We start from the raw sequence: 27,192 nt of genomic DNA on the forward strand, positions 1-27,192 counted from the left end.
TTAAAAGATACTGTATTGCTAGAGGAATGACCAAGATGCTATAGGAGAAGAGTGCATTAATTATCTATTACTAAATAGCAAATTATCCCAAAACTTAGAGGCAGCAGGTATTAGCAAACTTTTCTTCAAACACATAATAAATATTTTAGGCTTTGTGGGCTATACAATCTGTGTCACAACTACTCTGCTTTTGTAGTGTGACCACACTGATAGAAAATATGTAAATGAATGAGTATAATTGTGTGTGTTCCAGTGAAACTATTTACCAAAGCAGATAGTGACCCTGATTTGACCTATGAGTATTAATTTGCTGACCTCAGGCTTAGAACAAGGAACATTTGTTATCTCACAGTTTCTGTGGGTCAGGAATTCAGGTTCAGCTTAGTTCAGTGCGTCTGGCTAAAGTCCCACTCATGAGATTGCTGTTAAGCTTTCAATCAGGGCTGCAGTCTTCTCAAGGCTCAGATGGAGGGAGTGATCTAAGAGAGGGAGAGAGAGCTCAAGATGGAACTCACAGTCTTTTTATAAACTAATCTTAGAATCCCCTTAGTTTGCTGTGATAAGTAAACATTTGTGATTCAGTGAACATTTGCTGAATTGAACAAAGAGAATCCAGGAAAGAAACTAACATGTAATGCTATAATTTGTTATTCGAAGCAAGTCAGTAAGTCCAGCCTACACTCAAGAGGGAGGGGATTACATAAAGGTGTGAAATACTGTTAAAGGAGAAAAACATTCAGTGCCACTTATTTAAGAACAATAAAGTAATGGGGGAGAGAGATTGGGCTCAGCTCCAGTACAACAAGGAACAGTGGAGATTTATAGCCAGAGAGCACACTAGGGATCAGAAGATGAAAAATTACTGAGAGGAAACATCAAGAGTAAGGGAGGATTCTGGCAAAACTGCCTAACAGGATTCTTGCTAAAGGCAAGTCAGGGTGATCATGCATTACCTAGATGATGGTAGAGGATGAGGAACCCAATTAAATATAGAGGATGATTAGCTATCAAGGATGGGAAGTTCCAGTTTAACTGACTTAGCAGGATTCTTGATAAAACTGGACATTGCAGAGGCAAACATGGAAGCTTAAAAGTCAGGGTCTTGTCAAAAAGAGTGCTCAAAAGAGCCTGTCTAGATAGAGTTTGGTCAAGGAGAGAATCTTTGTCAGTACCAGGAGGCAGGAATCACCAGGGGCCGTCATAGTGGCTGCCTCCCACACAGGGGTAGACTATGTAATTTAATTCCACCTGGGGATCCTAAAAGAGATGAAGTCAGGATAATAAGAACATCACCAAGTGGTGTCAAATGCCTGCTTGTTAAATCAGCCTTCTGTTTCTCTTCATTCAGAATACATTTATGTCTGAATTGTCTCCTCTCTTTCATTGACCACTGCCCTTTGAGATCTGCTTGCACCTTCATGAATGGAGCACCACTTGTGCCTCCCCATGTTTTCTTTCCATTCTGCTGTATTTGTCCCTCATTTCAATTTCCATTCATTACTTTATTGTTGGGCTTCAGTCAGCATTCGCTGAGTAAAAACAAAGGGAATCCAGAAAAGGAACTAACATATTCCTAACATGAACCTAGCACTGTTAGGCATTTTCACATATTCTCTTGTTCATTTCTGTCTTTAGCCAATTAGTATGTGTATCTCAGCTCCTCTGCTAAAGTGTATAAGATATCTGAAGGCAAAGCTGTGCATTGACCATTTGTGTGCCCCCCCCCGCATTTTTTCCTTCACAGTGGCTTCTACATAATAGAAACTCAGTGAAAAGTTCATTGAATTGCATGAATAAATGAAAGTTGTCATAACTTGTTGTCAGTGTTATCGTTCCTCATATTCTCTTATATCAGTTGCTGGACCTCCCAGTCACATATCACTGATCCAGAATTATCTGTTTGATATGTTTTCCCTCTCTGACAGCAACCTTTATCTGGTCATCCCTCTCACACATCTGTACTAAGTAGCGAGACTCTTCCTTGCCCTCCATATTTCTAAACTCAACACTCTCCTTTGTCTATTCTGCGAGCCTCTTCTGATTGTGTGCCTCACACTCTTCATGGCCAGCTGTTTCAGGGCTGTTGTCATTCCCTGGACCTACCCCTGGACCCATTTTTAATTCGTATCACTCTCGAACTCTAATTTCTGGACGAATAAATGATGTAAAACATTTCTGTTCTACAACTTCAACTTCTTCCTGGTTACTGCTGGGTATTCTTCTTGTTCTGAATTTATTGACTTTTCTCACCACATTCACTATTACAACTATTTGAAACTTCTCTTGTCATCAGTTTTCTTAACCACACTCTACTCTCTTGTCCACAACTCCTCCTGTTTTCCTGAAACCATCAAAACTAAATGGTATAGATTTCTCTCTATATCCTCATCTTATTTTTGTTTAAGTGCACTCTATTTGGGGTAATTTTAAATGTGTGGAAAAGTTATAAATTAGTATAGTTGTTCCTCTCTTTATCTCAATTTGATTGATTTGATTTTGTCCCACTGGCTTCCCTGCAACTCTAAGGTTTGCCCCTCTGGGGTCTGAGGTTTAGATCTTGTCCTACTCCTCAGCGACAAGATGTTCATGTTCAACTCCTCCTTCTTTAGCATCTTCGATCTCTTCCCACTTCCCCTATGTGTCATATGTTCCCAGCAACACTGAAACTTTTGTTTCTTATTACCTAACCCTGCATTTTTTACCCCACCATGTCCCTCTCCCATGTCATTTGATCATTTTTGGTTCTCGGTGGGGAGCAACAGCAACAGACTCTGGCTAACTTAAGCAGAAAAGAATTTTATTGGAAAGATTCTAGATTGCTTACCGAATTGACAGAAATGAGAAGATTGAAGAACCAGGCTTAGAATGGGCCAGAGCCAGGGATAGCAGATAGCAGACACCATAGTCAAAGTTTCACTGCTGGGACAGGCTGGCCAAGGGCCACTGCTGAAGTTGTTCCAGGTAAGAGCATGGTGCTAGCAGACGCCAGGTCAGGTACTAGCATTGTACTGCCAGCCGAAAAGGGAGGGAGTGTCTATAGTGGAAGGGAGGCCCATCTCATAGTTCCAAGGGTCTTTATCATAAATCATTACTTTCCCTTTATTTTTCCTTGAAATTTTACAGCAATAATACTTCCTTCTTAAAAATTTCTCCTTCCTTCATCTCTCCAGCACTGCCTTTTCTTAATTTTCCCACTAGTTACTGCTTCTTTTTATTTTCTCCTTTGTCGTTCCTGCGGTATTTCCAGAGCTCTTCAGTACACGTGGCTAGGAGGTGACTATCAGATTTAGTCTGGGAGTCATTTCTAACTCTCATTTACTGACCAGCACAATTTAAACTAGGAGCTATTCAGTTAATATTTGTGAATGAATGAACGAAATGAACCATGAAAGCAGTTTATTGGGTCATTTATTAAAGAGGCATGAAATCGGAATAGAGTATTTAAATTTTACTTTTCAAACTCATAGCTGTTAGAAGACAATAGAATGTAGCATAAATGGAGATTTTAAAAACAGGATTGTGACTATCCGTCTTTCCAAGCTCCCCTCCTATAAGGCTCTTGTTATCTAGTTGAAGTATGGTGCAATGTTTTCGTGTGTTTTATAATATGGGGAGAAATTTTAGTGCATTTGTTTTTGAAAATTAAAAATATGACTTATTATTTTTATAAAGTTTAAAATAAAAACAATGCTTCTTTGATCATATGTGTGTTAAGACAATATCGATAGGTTTTGTGGCCACCATAACTAGCTCTGCAGTTCGGCAGAGATTTATTGCTGTTACCTTTGTACATCTCTGTGCTGCCATCTGCTATTATAACTACTTATTATAACCACTGTTGAATGGTATTGAGATGAAATAGTACCTTTTACTGTCAGAATTCTTGTTGCTTTGAGTTCATAGGAATTAAAAAAAGACAACATTGTAGGGAGGAAGTATGAGTATGCATGGAACTAGAAATGGACCAAGGGCTTATGTGTGAGCTTCTAATTTGATGTTTCAGCCATGGGCTGGGGGAAAATGAAATACAGGATTGTTTTTAAGCAAGATTCTTCTCTGCGAATGAGCCTAGGGTGGTCTTCTGCAATACATAGAGACTGAGATTGATTGTTTCAATTACTAGAAAATTGGTACATACCAAAAGTTAACTTTCACTCAGAAATGGTGAAGTATCAGACCATTTCAGAAAACCAGTCATCATTTTTAGTGCTTCTGATTATGACAAGAACAGACTAAAAATAAATAAATAAATAAAAAATAATTAAAAGATCCCGTCAGAAGCTTTTCAAGAATCATCTTTTCCTGACAGTATTTCCCTGGGGACTGCAGTATATGAAACAATAGCAGCGATATACTCTGTGGAGATGATGTCAGTCAAAAGAGAAGGGGCTAAATGGTGGACTCTGGATTCTGGATTCTTTTCCTGATCATCTTCCTCTTGTCTGCCCTGTGGCAACTGCTTGGGCATCTTGGCCCTGGAGAGCATGACTTAAAAGTTAGTGGAGGATAGCCAGCCTCCACTTAAGAGTATGTAATTTTGAAACAGTGAAATTCAAGCATTTCTGTACTGAGCCTTCTTCAAGATTCACTGTGCTACATTATACCCTGTAGGAAATAAGAGCATATTTATGTATCAAGCCTACATGATGAAGAATTTATGGATCAAATATGTGATGTATGGAATTTGCCTCAAAATATTTTCTGGTTGAGGACTAGAAAAAAAATATTGATCATGATTTGATAACTTTTGGAGTTACTATTCTCTCTAGTTTAATATGTGTTTGAATCTTCGGTAATCAGAGTTTAACATTTTGATATGTATCATGATGAATGGTACAATTCTAACTTTTCCCTCTTATGTAATTATCACATTATAATTTATCATTTATTTGGAGCTTATTAGTGATTGTGCCTGATCCAGTCATCTATGACAATAGTAGGTTTATAGCAAAACCCCTTGATTTCCCTCTGCTATCAGCTACAAGCTTATTAGTGGCATAATGAACCAAACCAGAATTTCAGCAGTTGTGGCTCTGGGGTGTAATTTGTAGGTTGGTGGGAGGAGGAAGGTGAGTAAGAGGTAAATTAAGTTATCTAATCTAGAATGTCTGCCTGTGGTAGTTGTTAAGTCTTTTGCAGTTTGTATTGAAAAAGAGCATTTCCTTAACATTGTTAGCAAGTGAAATTCTCAAAATGTGGGCCAAAGAGATTGGACTGCGAATTGTGAACATCTCAAATAACTGTCCGTTATTAACCTCCATGGGTCAGAGATGGCTTTATTTCATTTGTAGAACAATTTAAGTTTATTTTGAAAATATGAACTTGACTCACAGAATGTGGGCCACTTACGAGAGCTTATATAAAGTCTAGGTTAGCAGACATTGGGTCCAGTATCTGCTTTCACCACTTAGTAATTGCTTTTTTCAAGTCACTTATTTTTAGGAGCTTGAGTTTCTCCATTTGCCAACTAAATATGATTTGTAAAAGGAGAAAGTGTTTTGATAAGATTAAGAGTTACTCAAGAATTTATTTTCTCATTTTAAATATTGCATGTAAAATAGTAAAAATATTCCATTTTTACTATTTGGGAAGCCACATCTGTTTAAAAAGCATGAAGTTAGTTGCTTTTTGCTTCCTAAGTACCTGCATTAGTAATTTCATATGTTGGAATTCAGCTACTTTCTCTCTCTTGAAAGACACTGTTAAAATGTAAGTGCTAGAGCCATGTAGGATATGAGAGAGGTGTCTCAAGGTCTAGCAGAGTTCTCAGAAAATATCAAATCAATAAGGAAAACCCAAGGAAACATACTGAGAATACTTGTGTGTCTGGATAGTTTGTTCTTTGTCAGGTGGTGCCATATTTTATGGCACAAATTAATGTTTAAGGGGAATGAACGGTAAATGGGCTCCAAAAAAGTCTCCAGACTTCTCTCTCTGCCTCCTCAGCTTTGAAATGTGAGAAGGAATGCAAATGTTATTAAGAACTGATGCAGCTTCTGCTGAGCTCTCCCTGAGAGTTCAGTAGCCTCTGGAGTTGTGTGGCTTCTGGGCCCTGAAGTACTGACTCAGGCTATTTAAATTTACATGGAAATGTTGAACAGAAGGGAAGGTCAACTGTCTTGTTCAAGTTTGTTCATATAAGCAATTCACCTAGAGACAGTCTATACCTGCATAGCAAGTATACAAGTTGATTTCTGCATGATAAAATGCTGACATTGTCTTATGAGCCATTATAATGATATTTTTCTGTTTATATTTATGCTTAGGGTAATAAACTGTAGTGGGTGATTTCCGCCCTTCATCCCTTACCCCTCCATTCCCAGAAGCATGTCATTATCACATATGACACCTTATCATGACAGCAATGTAAAATTTTGGTTTTACCCTTCCAAGTTGTTCTTGTTCTTCTGTCCCTTGACCTTTGTCAGAATCTTGACTCTTAGTAATTGATTTAGTGGAACTTTTTTTCATTTATCCTTTAACACAGAATAATTTCCTTTATTTAAGAGTAGTTTTATCTGAAAGGATAAAACTATCTCTTGAAATAATCCTGTAGTCTTACATGTATACAATGGAACATTACTCAGCCATAAACAAGAATGAAATCTTGCCATCTGCAACAACATGGATGGTCCTACTGGGTTTTATGCTAAGTGAAATGCCAGAAAAAAAATACCATATGATTTCACTTATATGTAGAATCTAAAAAAAAAACAAAATAAACGAACAAATAAAACAAACTCATAGACACAAAAAACATTTTGATGATTGCCAGATGGAATGAGAGTTGGAGGATGGGCAAAAAAGGGGAGGGATTAAGATGTACAAATTGCCAGTTATAAAAATGGTCATGGCGATGTAAAGGACAGCATAGGGAATATAGTCAAAAATATTGTAATAACTACGTTTGGTGTCAAATGGATACTAGACTTATCAGGATGTCACAAGTTATATAAATGTTTAATCACCATGTTGTACACCTGAAACTAATATAATTTTGTGTTAACTGTAATTGAAAATAATTTAATTACTTTTCAAAATCAAAAATAATAATCATGTAGTCATTTGTCTCTGATAGTTTAGAATGTTGCTATCTATGGAAGAGTAGAAATGACTGTTGCTTTTATTAGAGTAAAATCATTGCCATCACAGATACTGTCACTACAGGGTGTCAAATGGTCATTGGCACCAATTCAACACCAAAGGAATCTCCAATTTGGGGTGCGGTGAAAAAGGAAACTGTATTCATTGCAAACAATGGAATTGTGATCGATACAGCAGAAGGAACAGCATAATAGTGTTATACAGCTCAATTACGAAGTAGTATGGCTGCGAGGAGGCCGTGGGATGAGCAACCCTGGAGTGAGGCCACTCTCTGGCTAGACGGCTCTGTTCTGCTCTAGTCTACTCCACCTGCTCTGCTCTGCCCCACTCTGCCCTGCACAGGTCTGCTCTGGCAAGACATCTTCAGTGTTCCAGCTCCAGCCAGAGAAACCACAGTCCTCGGTCTGGTGAAAGGGAGCGTGTGCTCTCCAAGCCAGAGGGGTGCTGATTTATATAGACAGAATTCCCTGCACCTGGTCCCTGATTGGTCTGTCTTTATGGAACCTCTTAGATTGGTTGGTAAAGTTGCTGATACAGCTCCAATTGGATGGAGAAAGTCTCAGTCCTATTGGTTGAAATACAATTCCAGAAATTCCTTTATAAGGGCTGTCTCTGATGGCAGGAACATAGTGCAGGCAGGCAGTTCATTGCACGCTACTCCCTAGAGTGTAGTTTGCATGAGAGGACCCTGTTCAGAAATAGTTGTCAGGCTCTGGTTTTAAAGTTAAGCCCAGTTTGTGACTAGGAGTCTTCTTGCTGTGTCTTTTTTTCTTAGGGTCCACAGTGTTAGGCGGCTCTTTTACTTATATTCAGTAATACAGTTTTATTAGTTTATTTGAAACATTCTCAACACTTCATCATTTCATTTGCTTTCCTACTAGATTTTAAACTCTTTGGAAATTCAGTTATTTTGTTTTCTCTCTATTTTCCCAGCTTAACAATTTGACATGGTGCCAAAGTAGTTTGATACCATTTTTGCTTTCTTATTTATGCCATGAAAGGAGATTGTTTTGTTTTACACTTTACTATGTTTAGTTAAAGGTTTAGATTAAAGGACTAGATAGGCATAGAGTCATCCAAGTGCATGTTTGCTGCCCTAACCTAAAACCCCTGGTATCAGTTCTGTTTAAAGGGTTAGAGCAGGGAGTCTCCTTGCCCTATAGTCAAAAGATTTGAGTTTTATTTTATACTATTTAATTAAATATTAAAACATACACATGTGCATATACACAAATTTACACATATGTGTATGTTTCAGTTACAAAAGTAACTGAGTCTCCCTGAGCTCCATGGTGTTGTTTCTCTTCCCAAATGTTTTTCTTGATTCTCTCTTGCACGTTATTCTTTAGAAATAGTATTTCTTGAAGGTTCATGGTTAAGGTGGGAACTGGATACTGGCTCTAGCTTCTTTGTGGCAGAGTAGAGGCAAGCACCGGAAGGAGAGATGTCCCCAAGGAGCCCTGCAAGAATGGAGAGGGAGGAAGCAAGCTAAACAGAGACAGTTCTTGTGAGGTTTATTAGTCACTGGCGTGTTTTGAGCTGCAGACATCCTTCTGCCAGGATGTTGGTGAAGGGCAGTAAAAGAATGACTACAGGGCTAGTTTCTGTTCTCTGTTGTGGCAGCTGCCATCTTTCACACAGCACTCACTTTTCAGTGACTCATATTCATCACCCCCATCATTCTGCTTATTAGTTTTTATATGTACGGGGATGAGAATGAGGTAGATGATGAAGGAAGAGAAATATGGTACTGTATCATCTCTTAAAAGCTCATTTTGTGACAGAAATATTTTAGAATATCATTGTATTCCATTTTAGATTTTGACTGATCCTTCTCAGAAAACTTGGAAGCTCAAAAACATGAGCAGGTCTTGGAGCCCTTGCTAGGCTTGCTTTCAGGCCCTTCTGAAGCTGTACTTTCTGGCTGTGGCACTGTCATGACCACACCTCTGGAGAGATACCACATATGTCACTGTCAGGTGGTACACATGGTCCTTTTCACCCTAACTATTCTGAAATTGAGGGTCTGTTTAGAAAACGGGCTACTTCTTAGTTATTATATAGCAGGAGTAATATCACAGGAAAGGCAACACAGGAATGGCCATGACCAAAAAAATGTTTGTAGCATTCATAGTAAAGTAGCAGAGAGTACCCCACAACCAAGTGTGTTTGTATATAGTAAGTGCTTGGGAAGCTTGCAGTTCCTATCATTACCCTCCTTAAAGTTATGGAGAGGACTGAGAGCTTACTAAAGATTCCTTTATTCTCTTTTGTTTCTTGATAATGGAAATAGAGGTATGTGTCCATTTGTCTCTTTCCTGGGGCAACATTCAATGTGAAAATATTATATGAACCTAGATTGGCCCTGAAACATCCCCTTATACTAGAGAGTGATGACAGGAAGGGGTACCTGGTCTGTGCTTAGGGATGGGAGCTGCCATATTCTCTGACCCTGGGTTGAACAATGAGTTCATTTGTGGCCTCTAGCTTAGAGAAACAAAGAATGGGGAAGACTGCCTGCATCTCCATCTAACTGACCATTTTATTATGCTGTACTTTTATAATCTACTCTTCCCATTTCTTCCTAGTTTTAACTGCAGATTCAGTTGTAAGTTGCTGAGACATATGCGTCATATTGAATTATGGGCCCGTGAGAGTCTAAGAACAGTCAATTAAAGCCTCTTGTATTGGTCTGGGTTCAGTCAGGAGAGAAAAACCACACAGTAATTGGATCGAGAGAGGTTTAGTATAAAGATAGAAAGAATTATGAACTCTAACAGGGGGTTGAGGCAATAAGGATTGGCTCGTAAGAAGTAGAGAGAATGCTTAAGAGTATAGGAATAGCAGCTACAAGGAGCAGCTGCTAATCCCAGGGCTGAAATAGAGCCCCCCAAGGAGGAGCCTCTTCCCCACCCCAGAACACGCTGCCGAGACTCACAGAATGACAGAGTAATGGCTGTGGTGCGATGCCCGCAAAACTTGCTAGAAATCTGAACTTGAAGGAGACCCTCCCTCCAGGGTCTCAGGGAAGGCTGTTCGCGGTGGGTCCATTGCAGGACCACCGAGTTGAAGGTTGGGCAGTGAGGATGTCTGTGTGCTGCAGGCTGCCATGCACTGCGGAGCTAGAGACCACCTGCTGCAAAACCACCACGGGCTTCTGGCTGCTTCTGGCCACCATGCCTCTAGGAACTGGACACTGACGCAGCTATGTGTGCTGCCGGAGGCTGGTGCCGAAGAAAGCCCTACACCCAGGATCTTGCCAAGTGAAGTGAGCACACAGGACCAGGATGCAAATCCCTTTCCTCCATCAGATCTCTTCAGCGCCCTTTACTGAAAAGGTCCAGTGCCGGCCGACAAAAGAGAAAGACCACTTTCATAGAGCAGGCAGTAACTCCTGTAACCAGCACACCAAAGATATTCCAGTAATATTCCATCAGGAAATAAGGGGGTCTGTCTGCAATAAAAATCACTATGCTTTTATATATTATTGCTAGATTTATAGATTACATCTGTCTTCCTGAAGAGTTAAAGGAATTGAACAAAGAGCTTCCCACCTAATCCTGTAATCTGCTTTCAAAAACCCAACTTCATCTTGTGACAGAGGATAGTGAGCTCTATGGGGAGAGCGAAGGGCTGATACAGGATCTAGAAGAGGAAGAATGTGCAAAAGAGACCTGGGAGAAATTGAAGCCCTAGGTATATGCTGGACATCATTACATTGACGGCCGCAGATAGTCAGGCCTCCTGTGGCCTTCTCTCATTTCCACATCTTTCGGTCACACTTATGGGAAAACTTAAGTTGTGGTAGCTAAAACAGTTCCTTGACTTTCTATACATATACTTCACAAAATTTAAAGTTAATGAAAGAGAAGAAACCTTTTTTTTCTATCAATTTATTTAAATAACAATTCAATTGCACATCATTGGTAAACCAGTTGTAACAATATGAAAATCAGAATTCTGAAGATATCTGGAAGCTTAAACATGCATCTAATAATGCAGAGTATTCTGTAATATTAAGGAATGAAAAATAAAGCATTGACTCCCAAGTTGGGATGATTTATTTGCACTTAAAAATACAATTTCTAAGATGACATCTGTTTTCAGAATGTCTTAATCTTAAAAATAGGCTACCGAACTGTCATCTTCAGGATGAAAATTTAGATCTCATGTCAGCATTAGATGATAATATTAACACAAAATCAGCAAGCAAATACAGTTGGGAACACAGTTTTTATGTTAAAAATATGAGTTCACAGTTTTCTTCTTTCTTTTTGACTTATATGGATAAAATGCTTTTATAGCTACAATCTATTTCACTTTCTGGTACCAGCGTCAATGCCTACTTGATCAGCAGATGGATGCTCCTAACACGAGACGAATGCTTTTTAAAGTGAGCAAAAAAATATAAAAATTTCAGTTCTTCTGCTTGATCCTATTGTTTTAATGAGTAAAATATACACGAAAACATGTTCTATGTTAAAAAGAAAGCAACTGGCAATAAAATATTTGTAGATTTGAATTTGAAAGGATTGTTTTCACTTGATTTGAGTAAAATGTTTTTTTCTGTCCTTCCATACTGAAATACTCATGGTTTTGGTTTTTGTTTTTGCCTTGTCATTGAGTAAAGTAGACCTTATGTTAAGCTTAGTCACAAAATAAAACTCCCACTGACTTCCTCTATCAGCTTAGATGAAGGTCAGTGTTCAGCGAGATAACCCTGCTGAATCAGAACTAAAATAAGAATGTAATTGAGAGCCAGAAAGGTTGGTGCTGAAGGCCACCACAGCCATATAAGGAGCTAATGGGTGCACTAGAAGGATCTCCTGGGTAAGCTGGGCATTCTCTTAAGTCAACACTCTTAGCTAAAAATATGTTGTTCTATACTTGAAATATAGGTCTTTCTCAAATTTGTCTATTTTCATCAGGACACAATATATCCTTTTGAAAAGATGTTTAGGAGTGAGTGAGAATATGCGTTAGTGGGTCACACAATGCAAATGCCAGAGAGATTTGAATAATGGAGGAACTGCTACAGAGACATTTTCCAGTGAAAATTTTTAAAAATTCAAAAGAAATATTGCCCAACCTATAAAAGATAATTTTAAGAATTTTTTTCAGTTGACCAAACACTGCTTATTTGAGTGACTGGGGATTCAGTGAGAGAAAAGTTATGAGTGAGTTTATAGATTTCAAACTGCAGTGATGATAGTTAAATGAGTTATCTTTGCTGAGAGGAGAAAGTCATGCTGAAGTTCATGAGCTAGATGGAGCATGTCTGAGTTTCTGGAGAGGGAAGCCACATACCAGCATTTGTCTACATGAACTAGAAATCTTTGATCATCACTATTAAAGATAATTCTGAACAGTCACATTGCAACAGTCCTGTGTTTATTTAAACTCATATATGCGTATATGTATTTTAAAAAGAATAGAGATCAAAATTTTAAATTGCTTATCTCTAGATGGCAGGAATATGAGTGAGTCTTCTGCTTTTATAAATTTTCTATAATAAATTATATTACTTTTGGGCTGCAGTGGGTGGAGAAATTAAACTTGTCAAACAAAATAATGCAACCCAGTGATCCAGTCCCAGAGTGCTCACATTTCACATTCACGGGGCTTAAAGAAACTGGGGCTGCCCCATTGTTCAAAGCATTTGTTAGTTTTCTGCTATTAATTATTTTACCCTTTTTTTTTTTTTTTACTACACATTCTGCTGCTTTCCCAGTCTTGTTTCGTATCTTTCTTTCTAGGGTGGATTCCCTTTTGTGATGATATATATGTCTTCATTATTGTAAAGACAGAGTGGCTAGTTGCGGACAGTCAGGTCTGTTGTGTTTGTGTGGGGCAGGAAATGGGTGGGGAGTTATAAGTCTTGAACTCTGTTGACTTTTCTCTGCACATGGTTCAGAATGTGTCTGGATAAAGTAGACCTGGGTGAAGAGAGTGTCATGGAGGAAGGGGAGAACACTGTGATGAGCTTCATTTTCGTCTCTCTCCTTCACATTACCCAGGCTCCGTATCCTTTACATTCTGAAGTCTTTTGTGGATGGGTATTGTTGTTTGGGTACTGTGGGAAAACTTTTCTAGAGATCGTCCAGAGTAAGGTACTTCCCAAGATATGGGCTGTTAAGTGGGCTGTCAATACTTATTAACCCTTTTCCTGTTTAGAAAAAAAAAGTGCGGCTTGCTGCCAGTGTTAATTTAATACCATGCATAGGAATACTACGTTTTCTAGAATTTGACATTTTCAGTGATTGAGAATTACTATATTTTGCAAATATAATACCACCACTAAAAGCAGAATGCTATAAATAGAATGGCATTTATTTCCAAAGACTATCAATATACTAGAGTGATGCAAAAATAATAATAAGACCAAGATATTTCATGGCCAACTTTGGTAGTAAGATTAGGACTGTATTCTATGAGTTACCTCGGGGTAATTGCTGCAGCCACAGGCGCCGTCAGCGAATATTCTTGGGGTAAATGGGAAATGGGTTAAACTGGTTGAGATTAAGTAACTGAACTATTTATTTGCAATAATTTGTGCCTTTTATGGGCATAGTATCTATGAACTGTGGAGCTGAGCACCTCCGGGACCTGCCTTGTGTTACAGATTCCTGGGGCACTGAGGCAGCAGGCTGCAGAAGCGCCCCTCCTGCCTGCGGTCTCTTGGTGCATCTCTGCCTGTGGGGCTTAGAGAATAAAATCAGGGCAGTTTTTCCTCAGACACCAGAGTAGGAATTTCTCCCTAGAAACACTGTATTTTAACTGATGATTTTAGGACTAAAAGTGTGCCTTCTAGTTTACTTACTGAAAAGTTTCAACCTGAGATTGAATTGCATTTCACTTAGTTTCTTTATGAGAGATAAAGATGCTTTAAAACATCACAAAGTTTGGAGTGCTATAAAATCTTCTGTTTCCAACACCAAGGGTAGTTAGTCTAACTTGAAATGAGTTTCCTTTCAAAGGGTGTTACAATCAGGTGCGAATAGCCTTTTCTGGTTACAGCCTCCTTGTCACTGCTAGATTGGTCTGAGTATTTGTGATGAGTTGAAGGCCCTGGAGAGAGTGGTTGCTGGTATATAAGGAAATCATTACATAATCTTTTCATCTTTGATAGATGGTAAAGTTTTTTACTTAGTCTCTTCAGTTATTTCTAACATACTCTAACGGGACCAAAGAGGAACTTCCCTGCTTTTATCATGATCCTGAAAAGCAATGTCAATGCAAATAGGTAACAAATGTGCAGTTTTCTTCATTTTAGATTTGAGAAGGTGTGTGCCTTATTTCTCTCTTACTCTGTTGCCCTTATTGTAATGAATAATTTCTTTTTGCTTGTGCATTCAGGAATTAGGAAACAATTTGAACAAAGAAAAATGGTATATTAATTGCAACTCCATATCCTTTTATGGCCAACCTTTGTCTCTTTCCTCACTATTTATTAAAAGAAAACAGTACATTTGACCTGGATGCTTGGAAATGAGAAAGAACTTTCCAGCTCCATTATCTTTACTTGCATATCATGATTGTTTTGTTTTTAGTAGTACGGGAAAATCAGATTCAATTTTCCATTTGAGTAAAATAGAGAATCACAGTGAAAATAATTTATTTTAACCAGGCCATCTCAACAATTTGAATACCCTAATATTCATGAAAGCCTTCGACACTGGAGAAGCTTCATTCTAATAGTTGTTATTGCCAAGTGCTTGGTGTGGCCATCCACATACAGAATTGTATCTGGAATGACGAAAAACATGTAATAGTCTTTTTCCTACGTTAGCGTCCCATGTTTTAGAGGCAGTAGGTCAAAATGTTCAGCTTGAGTTTTAAAAGCTACATAAATGAACTATTTGGTAGTAATGCACATAATTCAGTATTTGCTGTTTGAGAGATTTTAATGTAAAAATGTCAGTTATTAAAAAGTTGATTTTTAATTTTGACAACCATGTGCATGATTATATCTAGGCTTTTAAGTATTTGAGCTCCTGAAAATAGCTGCAGTTTATTTTTGTATGATAGTTCTAAGTAGATTATTTATCTTTGGCTATGTGTTATGTCAGGGGTGGAATTTGTTTTGGCTGAAATCATGGAGTTGGCTGGACTGATGTTATCTGAAGCCTTGCAGCGTTCTTTATGGAACACTGTGGAGTGGTCAGCTTAACATTAAATATGCCATATGTGGTTTGGCATCTAACAAGCTGTTAGGAGTACTCAGCAAGGGTCCCAGGTTCTGCCTGCTATTGTGTGAATGCTCGTGTCCCCCCTAAATTCATATGCTGAAATCTGAACCCCTAAAGGTGATACTATTAGGAGTTGGGGCCTTTGGGAGGTGCTTGGGTTATGAGGGTGGAGCCCTTCTAAAAGAAGTATTACAGAGATCCCTAGCCCCTTCTACCATGTGAGGATACAGTGAGAAAGTGCCGGCTATGAACCAGGAAGAGGGGAGGAGAGTCCTTACCAGAACTTGACCCTGCTGGTGCCTTGATTGTGGACTTCCAGCCTCTAGAACTGTAAGGAATGAATTTCTGTTGTTTATAAGCCACCTAGTTTGTGGTATTTTGTTACAGCAGCCTGAATGGACTAAGACACTGCACAGTAGATAATGAGAAAATGATCAGTTCAGTAAATGATAGAGTATAACACATAGTAGTAGATCATGAGAAAATGTTGAGTTTATGAAATACAAATTTATCTACCCTGGGTGGATTTAAAGAATGTTTGGAGTTCAGAACTATCCTGTGGGATCTTCCTTCCAAAGACCCAGATTAGCCATGGTAATGAGAAGAGCTTTTGGGGTTATAGAACCTCTTGGGGAGAACCCTTAAGGAATCACAGCCCTCAGGAAACTCTAGTTCTTCAGCAAAAAAAAAAAAAAAACACCTAACAGACCCACTGTTTAGACAAAAATGTCTTTTTGAGTACTTTTTTAAAAACAGCCAACCTCACCCTACTTCAAGGACCATTTTGATGCCACTATAGTTGGAGCAGTAATTTCTGTCAAGGGAATTCAGATAAATATTTTTCTTATGGATTGTTTGCATTTCTTAGAGCAATATTAAGTGCCAAAAATGGTTTGAAGGTAACAAAAGCCCTGGATACAAAACTTGAGCAATGGTGTTCATTTGGCCTCAGATTACCCCCTTGTACTCTTGGAAAAATAACACACATTTTTTAGCTCTGCTGTATGGTAGCCAGATAAGAGAAGTGAATGACAACTGACTCACCTGTGCAGTCCTTTTGGGCAGATAGTGCCACCTAAGCTCTCAGTGGCCACATGGTTACCAATACTTACTCGGGGACTAGGGCACGTAGACAGCTTTACTCATTGAGCACTGGGCACTGAAATAGAAATCTCCATCTTTAAGTGCTTGAATAATTGATGAAGGCACATATATCTATATATTTTTCCCCCAATTACATTGTATGCTCATAGAAACAGAGGATGTGACTATTCACTTTAACAGATGCTTCTTAGGTACCCTTAAGTCTGTTGCCCCATGAGCACATAGTAAAAATTCCATATTTTAGACATGATGTAAAATAATATAAGTAAGTAAACAGTGAAATAACGTGAGCAATTATTTTTTAAGAAGCTATCGACCTTAGCAGAAAAGCTGCTAAAGGAAGGGCAGCCCATTCATGTTGCCACAAGCCTCTAAAATACCAGAGGTTGCTTACTCACAGTTGCAGTGGTGGGCACATCCAAGCCTTCCTGGTTGGCCTGGAACCCTCACTTTATTAATTAGTTCCTTTGTTTCGGCATAAGCAGCATGTGCAAGGTACAGAGTTTCTCTGCCTGGAGAATTTATGAAAATCAGCTGGTCAAGGTCTTTCGTAGGGAGAGGAAAATGGGAAGGAGATGTGTGATAAAAGATCTGGCTCTTCCATGTTCCTTTTTTCATTAAAACCAACCTCAGCCTTTTCTTCTCCCTCCCAGCTCCACATTCCTCGATGATAGAAAGAAAGGAAAAGAGGATAGAATAAGATCTGGCAAAACAAAGAGACAAAACCACAAATCTGTCTTAATATTCATATAAATACTGTTATATTGATTAGATTAAATATTTTATTAATATTAAATATTTTATTAAATAAATAGTTTATTAAAATATTTAAAATATTACATATGATACCTTTGATTACAAAACTTGATTTGGATCAAGGTGACTTCTGTTGAGGAGTTTTGTCTAGGATTACTGTGTGTGCTTGACCCCCATTAGTATAGACCCAGCTGGGAGTATTCTAGAAAAAAAGAAAAGTCTCCTACCTACTTCCCCTTAACAAAATATTACTTAACTAACTTGAAAAGTTAAGAGAATTCTTACTGCATTTCCAGCACTAATCTGATTTAGCAGAAGGACATTGTAGAACTGACTTCATTGAAGGTGTGGAGCAATTTAGGGGCTGATTGCGGCGGGGAGGGTTAAGATTTCCTGTTCAAGCAGTTTCCTGGTGGCTCTGGTAGTAAGAACCGTAGCCTGGCTGTACTGCAGGCCCTGGGGAAAACAGATTTCAGAACAAAACCAGATTTGCTTTTATTTCAGCTTAATGTCTTGTTGATGATCAAAAGTCAAGTCATTCTTTTAGTAAACTCTTTAGTTTCATCAAAAGGACAGTTAAGATTAGTAGAATGCACATATACATATGCATACATATACATATATGCATACACACACACACACACACACACACACTGACACAGACACACACACACACACACACACCTATTAAGAGACTTTTCATTTTATACCTCTCCGTAGTGTTTGCATTTTTTCCCAAATACATGCATATTATTCTTTTTCCTTTTTTGTCAATATAATTATCTGGTGGGATGAAATTTCTGACTTCTTTTTTGTACTTATCTACACACACACATACACACACATATACTTAATAAAAATTGGGACTGCAAACCTATTAGATCAGCTAAAATAAGAAATAATGGTGATACCAAATGCTGGCAAGGATGTGGAGAAATTGAATCTCATATATTGCTGGTGGAATGTAAAATAGTACAACCACTCTAAAAAATAGTTTGATAATTTCTTAAAAAAACTAAACATAGACTTATTATACAACTCAGCAGTTTCACTCTTGGACATTTTCCCCAGAGAAATGAAGACTTAGGTTTACACAGAAACTTATACAGTGCTCTGTTCACAACAGCCCCAAACTGGAAGCTACAATATTCTTTAATGGGTAAATGGTTAAACAAACTATGGTATGTTCATGCCGTGGAATACTACTCAGCAATAAATAGTAGCAAGCTATTGTGTAACAACTTGGATGGATTTCCTGCCTTTCTGGATGTTACATTTTTGGCATGTGAAAATTTCCCTTGGCAGGCTAAAGGAAAGAGAACTTGTCCCTAGCCCTCCTGGATACTGTTTGAGCTGAAAGGAAAGGGAAATCTTCCAGTACATACTTCAGTATTCTGCCCTGCAGGTTGGTGTCTCTACGTAGCATTACCTCAGTGTTGGCAGAATATTTTTGATCTGATGATATTTCTAGCAGGAGAATGAACCTGATTTACAATCACTGGACCTAATACAGATTAAGAACTATAAAGAATATTGTAAACAAAATAAGTAAATAGAGTCTGACAGCTTCTTTACTTAGGTGTGGACAAAAATATATCAGTTACTGAAAGCACTGATGCAGGATGGATTTTATAGAGATAAAAAAACAAAAACATTGGGTTGGGTATCTGAATTTGAATTTGGGACCTTCCACTTACTAGCTGTGTGACTTTGAGCAAGTCACTTAAGCTCTCTGAAAGGTAACTGTAGTCTTATTTATTTTTATGTAGGATAAATTAACTCCACATAAAAGCTAATTATAAAACTGGCAAGTCGGAAGGATTATTGCTGAGAACATAGTGGTGATGGGACTCCCTTCTTTTACACCCTCAAATCATTGTCTAGAAACTTTTCCCTGGAAAGGACACATCCCCATGTTCATGTACCAGTATACAGAGATAGAAAAGTTTAAAAATAATTAAAATAAAGACTGTTTTTGAGTTTTAGAAAAAGGAGTTGTCTTAGGTGAGGCAGAAATGTGAATAGAGAAGATAATGATGTTAAGAGGGAAGAAGGATTCTGGGCAGAAGGCTTATATGGCTCCCTACTTCCTACCAGGCTACCCCTAATTCAGTGTATTATATTTCTGGTCTGAAAGTCAGTCTGTGTGTCTGTGTGTCTGTGTGTGTCTATTTCCCTCCCTCCCACTTTCCCCCCGTCACTCTCTCTCCATACCTTGCTGCCTCCCTTCTCAATTCCAATGGTCATTGTAAAAAAAGAAATAAGTAAATAAACCTTGAGGTTGTTTTTTTCCTGTTTAAAAAATGGTGATTTTCTTGTTCCATCAGCCTCAGGCTTTGGGCATGGGAAGGTCCACAGCTGTTGAGTTCTGACCTGTACCCTGAGATCATTAGGGCTCAAAGTGGGAGGACCAGATCTCATTTTCTGCTTCTAGTTCCATTTTGTACCCTTTTCTAGTTAACCTTTTTTGTCCTCCAGTAGTTGTATTTAACTATTTTCTCACATAGAAATTAGAATTAGACTACCTCTGCCACCTACCTACTAGTTATTCAACTAATTTGTGCTTCACTTTCCTCACCTGTAAATAATACCTACCTCATAGGGATCTGATAGTGAGCATTTACTAACACTTAGATATTGTTATTTATAGTTACTACTTGAGAGTCTTAGCTGCACTTTGTCTTTTGTTGATGATTTCATGGCTCTCCTATCTAGTGTGATCTGCTCTTTTGGTCATTGTACCTTTTACCTATTCTCTAGATTTTCTTTCTCAAGTGCCCCTTGTTACCTTGATTTTGGTGGGGTGGCACAATGGTGCTGAGAGGACTGGGATTGAGAAAGATTCTGAAGCCTTTCACCACCCATGGTACTACTACATCATCGCCAGCTTCATTGTTGACACTACCACAAGACCTGTAATATGGCATAGTAAGACTTACCAACGGCATCCTTAGTCATGATAAAGACCAAGAAATATGGCTCACCTAAGTCAAGGATTATCTGGAGGTCAAATAGAAAGAGTTCTAACTAAACTCCAGCTCGTTCCTATTACCTCTTGCATCAGTTCATTGAACACATTATCAGACTTTTACTGTGCTACGCATGAGGATAAGTAAGTCAAACATAGCTCTTAATTTCTCTGACTCACAGACTCCTGGGGGAAGGCAGCCATAGGGCTTATCTGGCAAGCCTGCCCTGGGCATCACGATGCTCCTCAGAGTGTGCCAACAATGCCAGACTCACTGAGAACTTAGTAGAAACACAGAGTTTCCGGGGGTGTTTAATACACTCTCCAAGAGATTCTGATGTCCACCGAAGCACAGGAGCACAGTGTTAGTGTTGTTGAAGCCTGGCGACAGACGGCCAAGGCACGTAGATATTTTTTCCTCTTGGAGGCTTGCCTACCAAGCAGCCCTCTGTTCCTTTAGTAGTGATTATAGGCACAGTCCATCTGGAAGGCTGCTCTGCAAGGCCTGGGTCACTCCTTTGTGGAATGTTTTCTAGAGCTTCCAAACTGCCTCAGCAGATCAGGACTTTCAGGCCAACTGACTGCTTTGCTGCTGGAGCTCTTAATGTGAAGGGTCGGGAGCGACCCTGGCAAGCCCCGGGCTGACGTGTGTGGGGACAGTGGGAGTGACCCTGGCAGGGAAGCAGGGGAGGCCTGGACATTGTTTCTCTGGTCTCCTGTCCTGCTGCTCTCTATCCTGGGCTCCAAGCTCAAAAGCACCGACTATGGCGTTCCCGGGCCGGGCGCGACCCTCTGTTATCCCAGAGAATGAAGAAATCCCCCAGACAGCCCTGAACAGTGTCCACCAGGCTAATGGAAATGAAGACGAGAGGGCTGTGTCCAAACTGCAGCGCAGGCACAGTGACGTAAAAGTCTACAAGGAGTTCTGTGACTTTTATGCGAAATTGTAAGTGTCTCCTCTCTTGGGGTTCCCCTCTTCCAGATCTAGCCTTCCTGGGCTTTCAGTTCACTAGCCATTTATGGTTTTATTTTCTTGACTCTCATCAGGGGCTTTCCAGGGTGATGCAGCATATTCTTGCAGGCAGGTAGGTTGCTTGGCCAAGCAAAACTTCTGCTAGATGACATACATATGTAAAGCAAAGTGCTACTTTTGAATTAAGAGCAGTATCGTCTGAATTAAGAGCAGTAGGTTCCTAATAATAGTTTTTTTTCATTATATAGTCCAAAAGAGAGGTTCATTTTCATTGTTAGGATTTATAACAAAAATTTTACACTCTACACCTTCCCATAAATAAAAGGCAGATTGGGGGAAACTGAAAATTTGAATTACAGACTGCTGATAAAGGTCCAGATTTTTGTTATGTTTAATAATCAGTAGTTTGAAGTAGGCCAGCTGGGTTTCTCAGTACTGTCTCTAGGGGACTGAGTGAATGAAAAAGGATGTTGTGTAACTAGCATGCATATATATCATTCAGTTAACCCTAAAAGTTAATCTAATTCATATTATTAAATGGGTTTTTAGCAAGCAGTGTTTAAAAAATACTGTAGAGTAGTATTTAGACCAACTCATGTAAGATTGTTGATCTTATACAAGGTCGTAAGCTTAGAATTATTGCAAATCCTCAGTTTGTCAATAGAGAGGAGAATTTAACCGACCCGATTCTCTATTTCCATGAATCCTTTTGCTGCGGTTTTGCAACAGAGGTCATTTATTTTTACAACTCCTAAAGAGTTCTTTTTAAGAGTAATTGGGCAATTATAATTACTCTGTAACCAAAATGCTTGATTAACTAACCCTCAGGATGCTTTTTGAATTTACACAATTGTGCATTTTAATGCCAGGAAATTTGTTTCACATGCTTCGATAAATGCGACACTTAAATAATAGAAAGCTTGAAGATGTTAAGTTTTATGTGTGGTTGATTTTTAGAAGTAGATCAGCTAAAACAATTATGACTGACCAGTTATGAACATTTCGTACTAAGACTTTGATAGATAGATATAGATATATAGATATATTCCCCAATGTATATATTTCTTGTCATCAATTTTTGTTAAAAATTTTAGTGAAAATTCTTTTCTGAGAAATTATCAATTTATTGTAACTAACTGAATGACAGCTCTATCATTCATGACTTTTAAAAAGTAACTTCTGTCATGTGTATTAAATTTAAAGATCAATTGTAAAAAAAAATAAAAAAGTCAGTGTAGGTTCATTCATTGTAACAAATGTGCCACTTTGGTGGGGATGTTGATAATGGGAGAGCTATGCATGTGTGGGGACTGGGAACATATGGGAAATCTCTGTGCCTTCCATTCAATCTCTCTGTGAACCTAAAACTGCTGTAAAAAATAGTCCATTAAAAAAAAATACATAGTGCCTGGGGATCAAGGACAAGAAAGGAAAGGAATATGTAAACAGTTCAGTAGGTTGGTGAGATTATTGGTTTTTTTTTTTCCTGAAAGTTTCCTCTAATGTTCTGTCCCTTTTCTTTTCCTACTTGTTATGATAAGGAAGACTTTTTCAAAAATACATATGACATTATCTCTAAAACTAGTTTATTTTTCCTGTATATGGAAAAAAATTATGCTTTTTATAATGTGTCTATTTTCTAATTCTAACTATTTGGTATTTGAACTTGAATATAAACAGTCTGTAGTATTAAGGTCAATGATAAACATTTTGATCTTGGGACCCCTTTACACTTTAAAAAATTTTTGAGGTCCCTAAAGAGCTTTAACTTTATCAATATTTACTGAATTAGAAAATAAAACTGAGAAATATTTTGTATTTATTAGTTCATTTAAAATAACAATACGCTCATTACACAATAATAAATATTAATATTAATTTTTAATGAAAAATAACCTAAAAATAAAAGCTTGATGTGGAAAGTGTGGCATTATATTTACATTTTTACAAATCTCATTAACATCTGTCTTAATAAAAGTTTCTCATAACTGCTTCTGCATTCATCTCATAGAGATGTAGTTAGGAAAGGGAAGACCTTTGAACTCGTGAAAGGATCACAGTAATCCTTAAATTTTGAGTACCACCAATGTAGGTAGTAATGAATCAGGACATTCCAGGATGGCCTAATTGTCTAGCTTTTTTGGATTTCTATTAAAATCATTGAGGAGTTGGTAAATCTTTTGAGAGGGTTTTTAATTATAATGCTTTATATTTGAGTAACATCTTCTGTTTTCCAAAGTGGTTTTATATACTTTTTCTTATTTCATCCTCAAAACAGTACTAAGAATTATCAGGGCAGGTGTGGGCTTACCATACTTCATCAAGGGACTCTTGTGGATTTTGGTCAGGAGAACGGAGAAAGCACAGACCTTTCTAGAGCTTTGCTAAAACTTCCACAGTTCATCTGGCTTATGACAAAGCCAGGTAAAGAAGGAAATTTTGCAGATTTTTCTTCCTAACACACAGTAATTTTGAAATAACAAAGTAGAAAATTCCTTTTAGTAGTAGACTTAGGCCAAGTTTGCCAAGCAGTGAGGTTGCCTCCCTTCCTCCCTTTCTCCTTTTATTTTGGTGACATTTTAATTCTGTATTTAAGCCTATTAAGTAAAATTGAATATTGATTGGTAGGGGGGTATAAACATGGTACTGAGTAAGTTATGCCAAGGCTACAAAATAGGAATATGTGTTCTTTGAAACATTTGGGGGAGGAAGGCAAAGTTGCACTCCGTTGGGGTGAGGTGGAGGTGTGAAACAAGGTATGTGAACACTTTTGCTAAAGAAATAGCAAAACTTAGAAACTGATGTGAGATAAGGCAGGTAATCTGTCTGTAAAATGGAGACTTTCCTTCTCATCTGCCTCACAGGGCGGTTGTGAAGATTCAGGAGAACGTTGGCAGTCCCTCTATGAGGTGGGTTGGTTCAGTGCCTGGGTGGTCAGCAGCTGCACTGGGGGACCAGACACACAGGTAGAGCTCATGCTGTGAGTGGGCTTCTGAAAATAAACTTGCCAAATTATAGAAGGACACCTTAGACAATCAATGACTGCTCTGCTTAGGGGACCTTCTCCACTTGGAGGCCTTCCAGAAACAAAACAGTTATTTATTGGAAGTTCAGGGGCCACTATGGGGTTGGGCTAGTCACTCTACCTCTCTGACCCTCTATTTCATCATCTGTAAAATGATCTTTATAATGTAAAATTCTTTAATTTTAAGATATATTTTATAATATCGGTGTTGAATATTAGTCTTACCAATTAAATGATAGGACTAAGGGATTTTTGGCAAGTTTTCAGAGTTACTAAGCAGTGACTTTCAGTAGGATCTAACCAAAGGAATAATTTTCGTCTATACTATGACATGGCATTCAACTGATATGCAGTTTGGATTCTGTTCTCAGAGGAGAGAGAAATTGGTTTTGAGATGTTGACTTATGGATTTTTTTCACAGAAGAAGAAACACCTTTATTACATGAGCTAAGATAGAGAGGAGGATTTATTTGCTTTTTGAGGCCTTGATTTTCCTCAGCTAGAACTCCAGCTCCTTGCCCTCTAGCACATAGCCATCTGCTCAGCCATACTTGCTTGGTCTTGAAGTGATGGGTGTAAGAAGCTTGCCCAACTGGAACTGCTAGAAAACTGCTGATTTGAGCATTCTTTTCCTTTCATCATATTTCTTCTGAACTTTCTTTGGTTGTTTTGTTGTGGTTTTTTTTTTTAAATCTCTTTCTCCTCAGGAGTCAGCTTGGCCCCCTTCTTACAGCTCAGGGGCAGTATGAAGTGGGGCTCATACCTCTGTTGGTCCACAGTGTTGTCAGTGAGCACGACAAGGCTCTTCACTAGGGTCTTGGCACCAACCAGTTCACCATTGGATGCACTGTAGACAGCATCAGTAACCCTTGCTTTGTGTGTGCAACACTCAGAGCCCCAGGAGAAGTTCCCCATGTCCAGCCTCAAGGTAGAGCTTGTTGCCTCCCACGTGTAGACTGTGTGTATGTGTGGGGGCCAGTCTTAGTGTTGGCAGCAGGGTGTCCCAGGTCGTGTTTATGTTTCTGTGATAGGGCTTTCTCTTGCCCCTGGCCTTGTGGCACTTGTGCCACTTGTCCCAAGAGATGCCCATGACATGGTGCCGGCTAGGAAGAGCAGCTTGTGGATATTTTGATTAAGCTCCTTATTGGGCTGTAAACTCGAGCTCCATGAGGGCAACTCTTGACTTTCATCTCTATCCCTAGTGCCTAACAGATAGTAGGCACTCACTCATGGTGATATTTATCAGGAGGAATGTCAAAAATGTTAAAGAGAAACAGGTTCCGAGCAGGAGGCCCCTTTAGAACCTAAGATGCTAGGGCAAACAAATGGGAACAGTTTGAGTTGAAAACTTAAGACACAGGCAAGAAATCAGGCTTTATGATAAAGTACAATTTTCGTGATGAGATAGAATGTGCTCTTTAGTTTATGTTTTTTCATCTTAAGTCTAAGAAAAAGTTGACAGTCTGTGCTTCCTGTCCTTTGTGTGTTACAGCAACATGGCCAATGCCCTTGCCAACGCTGCTTGTGAGCGCTGCAGGGGGGGGTTTGCACCCGCCGAGAAGATTGTAAACAGTAATGGCGAGCTGTACCATGAGCAGTGTTTTGTGTGTGCTCAGTGCTTCCAGCAGTTCCCAGAAGGACTCTTCTATGAGGTGAGTCAACTTGGACAGAAGCTTAAAGATATCATCCTCCTTCACTCTTCTTCCCTTCCCTTTTTTCGAGGCATCTTTCTTCCCTTTATTTTTAATTTTTTTATTAGTTCCAAGTATATAGTACATTAGTTAGACATTTATATAGTTTATGAACCTTCTTTTTTTTACATTTCAGTGTCAAAGATTGTATTGAAATGTCAGATACAGATACAGTGCCAGGTATTTGGTACCTCTCAGGTCAGTGATGGCTTATATGTGGAATGCCCTGACAGACCCCACCATTTGTATTGTTCATCTTCTTATTTCAGAACCCACAGTACCTCAGTCTCACAGACCTGAGCACTTCAGCTCAGCAGACAAAATTCTTTCATTAACTTTAGCCACAGTTTTTCTGGCTTCTCCACTCAGATCCCCACTTGCTTGCCCCCACATACCTTCATGAATCCTGCCTATGTGTGTCTTTCCTCCTTCTCAGAGAACCATTGGATATCCTCTCTAAAGGGATATTTGTTACCTCCTCCAAGACTTTCAAGCAACAAGTGCGACCATCCATGCATTTATTTTCTAAAGAGGATCTTGTTTGGAAATGAGTATTTGGGGGGCGGGTACCCTGTTAATATTTAGCTCTTCGATGTGTCTTATATTCTTTTCCAAATATTTGTTTTTCTTGATCCTCTGGACTTACCATGTGGTCTCTACTTCCTTCGTATTTATTCTTACTATGACCGAGACCCCCTTCTCACAGTAAACATCTACTTTGGTACTAGTCTAGGAAGGCTGACCCCTTGCTCTTAATGAAGAGTGGTGTGTGTGTGTGTGTGTGTGAGAATCTGAGAGAGGTTAATCAGATAATTTACCAACTTACTTACTCCTTACATATTTGTATATATGTTATTCATATGTGTGTCTGTGTATGATAATATATAGAACTATATTATAGGTAGAGATGGCTGCTGTTTGTTTTCTTTTTGCCTAACAAATTTTTAAATTTTCCTGTTTTATAAGCCATTCCTGAGGAAGGAAAGGTAGTTACTAAAGGTCATTAGTAAGTCAATTGTTTGAGACTCAGACAGCATTTTTCCCATAAAAACCATGCCTCGTGAGAGTGGGGTTCCAAGGCCAGCCATCTGTCATGGATACACGAAATACAGAACTACCATGTATATAGTAACTTCACTCTGGGAAACAGCTTTAAGTGTTTTGATTAGGGCACACTGTTTTATTCACTGAAAAACATTTTGAGCTCTTACTATGTCCCGGAAACATATTCACTACAACCAAAACCCTGGCAATAGGAACAGGAATTCTATTTCTCTTTTCTTTCAGTTCTTCCTAATTCCTTCCCTGGGTAGTGGGAATCTCTTTTCCTGTCAAGGTTGATGGCAAGTGACACTTGTGGGTGGGACCAGAGTAGAAAAGGT

At 38.6% G+C, this 27,192-nt stretch overlaps 1 protein-coding gene and 1 pseudogene across 19 annotated transcripts in view; one reads left to right on the forward strand and one right to left on the reverse strand.

Annotated features, from left to right (window-relative positions):
- LIMS1 (LIM zinc finger domain containing 1) overlaps window positions 1-27,192 on the forward strand; it is a 142,242-nt gene that overhangs the window by 91,277 nt on the left and 23,773 nt on the right. For 14 of the 19 annotated variants that reach the window (XM_039852610.1, XM_039852608.1, XM_039852613.1 and 11 more), the window contains one exon: window positions 25,612-25,771. The exons of 1 other annotated variant lie outside the window; for it this stretch is intronic. In XM_039852610.1, the coding sequence (XP_039708544.1) occupies window positions 25,616-25,771 (156 nt within the window). In that variant the 5' untranslated portion in view covers window positions 25,612-25,615. Of the gene's footprint in view, window positions 1-11,915; window positions 11,935-20,625; window positions 21,068-25,028; window positions 25,048-25,611; window positions 25,772-27,192 lie in introns of those variants that run through there. 4 more of the 19 variants (XM_039852609.1, XM_039852603.1, XM_039852623.1 and 1 more) reach the window with 4 other exon arrangements.
- LOC120594536 (40S ribosomal protein S8-like) lies at window positions 24,586-25,209 on the reverse strand (annotated as a pseudogene).

Source organism: Pteropus medius, unplaced genomic scaffold (assembly GCF_902729225.1).
Source record: "Pteropus medius unplaced genomic scaffold, Ma_sr-lr_union100, whole genome shotgun sequence".
In the NCBI taxonomy this organism is placed as follows: Eukaryota; Metazoa; Chordata; class Mammalia; order Chiroptera; family Pteropodidae; genus Pteropus; species Pteropus medius.